Source organism: Calidris pugnax, unplaced genomic scaffold, assembly GCF_001431845.1.
Source record: "Calidris pugnax isolate Ruff unplaced genomic scaffold, ASM143184v1 scaffold160, whole genome shotgun sequence".
Lineage (NCBI taxonomy): Eukaryota > Metazoa > Chordata > Aves > Charadriiformes > Scolopacidae > Calidris > Calidris pugnax.
Window position 1 is genome coordinate 78,629 of NW_015090871.1, and position 4,361 is coordinate 82,989.

Sequence of the window (4,361 nt, forward strand, 5' to 3'; positions counted from 1 at the left end):
AAGGGTGGCACGTTGGACGGGGCTGGTGTCCCCACAGCACCCGCTCACGATGGGTCTGGGGTGGCCAAATCATTCCTGGAGCGTGCGGGGCTCCCTGCGCCCCACCAGGAGGAGCTTGGGGACAGGTGCCCGTGCCGAGCTGTGCCGGGCTGTGCTGTGCTGTGATAAACCAGACCCAGCTCTGCCATGCCGTGCTGTCCTGGGACATACCGCACTGTGCCGTGCCGTGCCATAATGTCCTGTGCCATGCCATGGTGGCACATCAGACCCCCGTCTCCCCGCTGCCCGGCAGGAGTTCAAGAGGGAGCTCTACCAGTGCAAGGTGGACGTGGAGAGCCTGCGGCACCAGGGCAGCCCAGGGGGTGCGGGGCAGGGGGACCCCCCGGCCCCCCTCAGCGACTTCCGCCAGCGCTGGGACCGGCTGGAGGAGGAGATTGTTGGCCGCCAGGTAGGGAGGGGCCTGGGGGCTGCTGGGAGGGGGCTGCCATGGGCACGGGGCAAGGGCCACCGCAGGGTGGGTGCCAGGGGCCAGGGGTGCTGGGGCTGTGGGGGCTGTGAGGGTGCATGGGGTGCTGGGTGGGTTCTGGGTCCGTGGGATCCATGGGGTGCCAGGTGGGTACATGGGGTGCCAGGAGGGTGCTGGGCGCTTGGGGACCCTGTGGGTCGGAGGGTCTGTGGGGGCTGTGTGGGCTGTGTGGGTGCGTGGGGTGCCAGGGGGATACTGGGTGTGTGGGGTGCCATGCAAGTACATGGGGTGCCATGGAGGTGCCAGATCTGTGGGGTTGTGGGTGGGTGCAGGGTCTGTGGGGTTTGTGGGGTCCATGGGGTGCCGGGTGGGTGTTGGGTGGGTGTTGGGTCCATGGGGTGCTGGGTCTGTGGGGTCCATGGGGTGCCGGGTGGGTGCAGGGTGCATGGTGCGGCTGCATGGGGGGTCGCAGGGTGCCCGGTGGGTGCTGCCGGTGCTGCCCCCCGACGTGTGCCCGGTTGGTGGGTGGCAGCACCAGCTGGAGGCGGCGCTGCTGGGGCTGGGGCAGTTCCACCACCAGCTGGAGGAGCTGCTGCAGTGGCTGCGCCGCGCCGCCGAGCAGCTGCAGGGCCCCGCCATGCTGCGCCCCGACCTGCAGAGCTGCGAGATCGAGCTGGCCAAGCACAAGGTGAGGGCGGCAGCGGCTCAGGGACCCCCCCGGCAGTGGGGGGGACATGCAGCCTTGCTGGGGGCACCTGGCCCGGCCCCCTCCCCGCCCCGCCACGGAGCCCCAGGCGCCACGGCCGGGTGGGACAGGCTGCAGCTCGGGGCGGGCGGCGTGAGAACACGTCCCCTCCCGCGGTGACAGCATGGAAGGGATGAGCTGTCTCCCTGCCCCGCGTCCCCTTGCCCGGGCATGTTTTAGCCACATCTCTGACGCAGGAGAGGTGGGGACCGGCCCCGTGGCCCCCGCTCTCCTTTGTGCCCGTCCTGGCAACCTCCCTCCCGTGAGGCAGCAAATTTGGTGCCTCACACGTGCCACGCTGAGCACCAGAGCCATGGTGCCCACATCAGGGCATCCCCGGCTGCCGTGTCCCCCCAGCACATCACTCCCCAGACTCCGGCTGTGTTGGTGTGGGGTGAGGGGCTTGGCACAACTGGGAGTGCTGGTGGGCACCAGGATGCCCATGGGCCAGCAATGGGCCCTGGTGGCCAAGAAGGCCAATGGCATCCTGGGGGGCATCAGGAAGAGCATGGAGAACCTCCAGGGAGGTCACCCTCCCCTCTGCTCTGCCCTGGGGAGGCCCCAGCTGGAGCTCTGGGACCAGTTGTGGGCTCCCCAGTTCCAGAAGGACAGGGAACTGCTGGAGAGGGTCCAGCAAAGGGCTCCAAAGATGCTTTTGGGCCTGGAGCATCTCTGTGCTGAGGAAAGGCTGAGGGACTTGGGGCTGTTGAGTGTGGAGAAGAGAAGGCTGAGGGGGGGTCTGCTCAAGGCCTCTAAAGACTGGAAGGGGGGGTGTCAGGAGGATGGGGCCAGGCTTTTTGCAGTGGTGCCCAGGGCCAGGAGGAGAGGGACCGGGCCCCAACTGGGACAGGGGAAGTTCCACCTCAAGCTGAGGAGGAGCTTGTTTGGGGTGAGGGTGGCAGAGCCCTGGCAGAGGCTGCCCAGAGAGGGGCTGGAGTCTCCTTCTCTGGAGACATTCCCACCCCCCTGGACCCGTTCCTGTGGGACCTGCTCTGGGTGCCCCTGCTCTGGGTGGGGGTTGGAGGAGATGATCTCCAGAGGTCCCTTCCCACCCCACATCATTCTGGGATTCTGTGGGGACGTGGAGTGCCGTCGGGTGGGGGTGCTGGGGGTGACGCTGTCACCCGTGTCCCCCAGGTGCTGCGTAACGACGTGATGTCCCACGCACACACGGTGCAGTCAGTGACGGAGGCCGGGCAGGGTTTGCTGCTCTCCAGCCTGGGGGGGGAGAGCGTGGAGGGGCTGCAGCGCAGCCTCCAGCAGCTGGGCCAGCGCTGGGACTTGGTGCGCAGCGAGACCGAGAGCCGCCAGCTGGAGCTGGAGAACAACCTCAGCCAGGTATGGGGTATGAGACAGGGGAGCCCACCGCCAGGCTGGTGGTGGCCGGGATAGCACTGAGCCCCCCGGTACCGTCCCCAGGTGCAGGACATCACGCTGGAGATGACGGAGCTGCTGCAGTGGCTGGAGCAGGTGGAGCTGCAGCTCTTCTTCTCCAAGCCGGCCTGGGGCCATCCTGACACCACCAAAGAGACGCTGGCCGCCCACCTGGTGAGCACTGTGTCTGTGCCACCGCTGCAGGGATGTCACTGAGTGTCCCTTGGGGTGTGTGCCCCAAATCCTCTCTACGTGGAGGTGCTGGGACCCCTCTCTGGCTTCTCCTGACGGGGCAGAGCTCTTCTGCACCCGTCTGGCTCTCCCAGGACAGAGTTGGAGCCTTCCCCATCCCATCTCCCTCCTGTCCCTGTCCCCATCCCCATCCCCTCCCCATCCCATCCCTATCCCATCCCAGTCCCATCCCCATCCCTGTCCCCCTGTGGGGTGGTGACCCCAGGTCTCCCCACGTCCCCCTGGCAGGAGCTGTGCAAGGAGCTGGAGTCCAAGCAGGAGGCGTACAGCGGGCTGCGGGAGCGGCTGCAGCGGCTACTTGCCTCCTGCCGCGCCGGCCGGCCCTGCAGCACCGAGCACAGCCTCCGCATGCTGGAGCAGAAGTGGGAGAGCGTCCACGCCGAGGCCCAGGAGAAGAAGGTGTGTGGGGCGGGGGGGGGACACGCTGCCCTCCGGGGGGGTCCAGCCCTGCCCTGACTGCAGGGAGCCCGGGGGTGCCCGTCCCCGTCAGCACTTGCCCCCCCGTCCCGCAGGAGCTCCTGGCCGAGGGGCTGACGGTGACCACCGAGTTCCACGGCACCGTGCAGGAGCTGCTGCGCTGGGTGGCTGAGGCCGAGGAGCTGCTGGGCTCCCCCGCGCCCCCCAGCTTCGTCCTGGACACCGTCACCGCACAGATCCAGGAGCACAAGGCAAGTGCTGGCATCGTCCCGGCATGTCCCGGCACCAGCCGATGCCGGGGATGATTCTATGGGGCTGGGGTGGTGGAGATGTGGATGGACACGGAGATGCTGGGAGGGCTGGAGCCCCTCTGCTGGGAGGGGGGCTGAGAGAGTTGGGGGGGTTCAGCCTGGAGAAGAGAAGGCTCCGGGGAGACCTTGGAGCCCCTTCCAGTCCCTCAAGGGGCTCCAGGAAAGCTGGGGAGGGACTCTGGATCAGGGAGGGGAGCCCTAGGACGAGGGGGAAGGGTTTTAAGCTGAAAAAGGGGAGATTGAGGTGAGATCTGGGGAGGAAATTCTTTGGTGTGAGGGTGGTGAGAGCCTGGCCCAGGTTGCCCAGAGAAGATGTGGCTGCCCCATCCCTGGAGGGGTTCAAGGGCCTGTTACAGGGGGCTTGGAGCAACCTGGTGTGGTGGGAGGTGTCCCTGCCCAGGGCAGGGGGTGGCACTTTAAGAAATGGCTTTAAGATCCCTTCCCACCCAAACCATTCCTCCTGTCCTATGGGGGGTGTCTCTCTGAGCGAGCTGCCGAGGGTCCACTCCCACCCGGGGGCCACCCCCCACGTCCTCCCCCCAGCCACCCCCGCTGTCCGCAGGCCCTGGTGAAGGAGGCGAATGCCCGCGGGGAGAAGCTGGCCGGGCTGGAGGCGGTGGCGTCGCGGCTGCAGGACTTCAGCAGGAAGCAGGACGGGGCCGTCATCCAGAGCCTGGTGCTGGCGGCGCGGGAGCGGCTGGGCAGGGTGCTGCGCAGGGCGGCCGAGCGCGGGGCCGCGCTGGAGGAGGCCCGCAAGCGCAGCAAGCAGGTACCGGGGACGGGGGGGGACGGGGGT

The 4,361-nt window shown here is 68.0% G+C and overlaps 1 protein-coding gene across 1 annotated transcript in view; it reads left to right on the forward strand.

Moving 5' to 3' along the window:
- Positions 1 to 4,361, forward strand: part of LOC106890118 (dystonin-like) — a 41,583-nt gene that overhangs the window by 18,796 nt on the left and 18,426 nt on the right. The window contains exons 19-25 of the mRNA XM_014945703.1: positions 293 to 448; positions 999 to 1,154; positions 2,349 to 2,549; positions 2,631 to 2,759; positions 3,066 to 3,236; positions 3,350 to 3,505; positions 4,128 to 4,334. Of these exons, the coding sequence (XP_014801189.1) occupies positions 293 to 448; positions 999 to 1,154; positions 2,349 to 2,549; positions 2,631 to 2,759; positions 3,066 to 3,236; positions 3,350 to 3,505; positions 4,128 to 4,334 (1,176 nt within the window). The remainder of the gene's footprint in view (positions 1 to 292; positions 449 to 998; positions 1,155 to 2,348; positions 2,550 to 2,630; positions 2,760 to 3,065; positions 3,237 to 3,349; positions 3,506 to 4,127; positions 4,335 to 4,361) is intronic.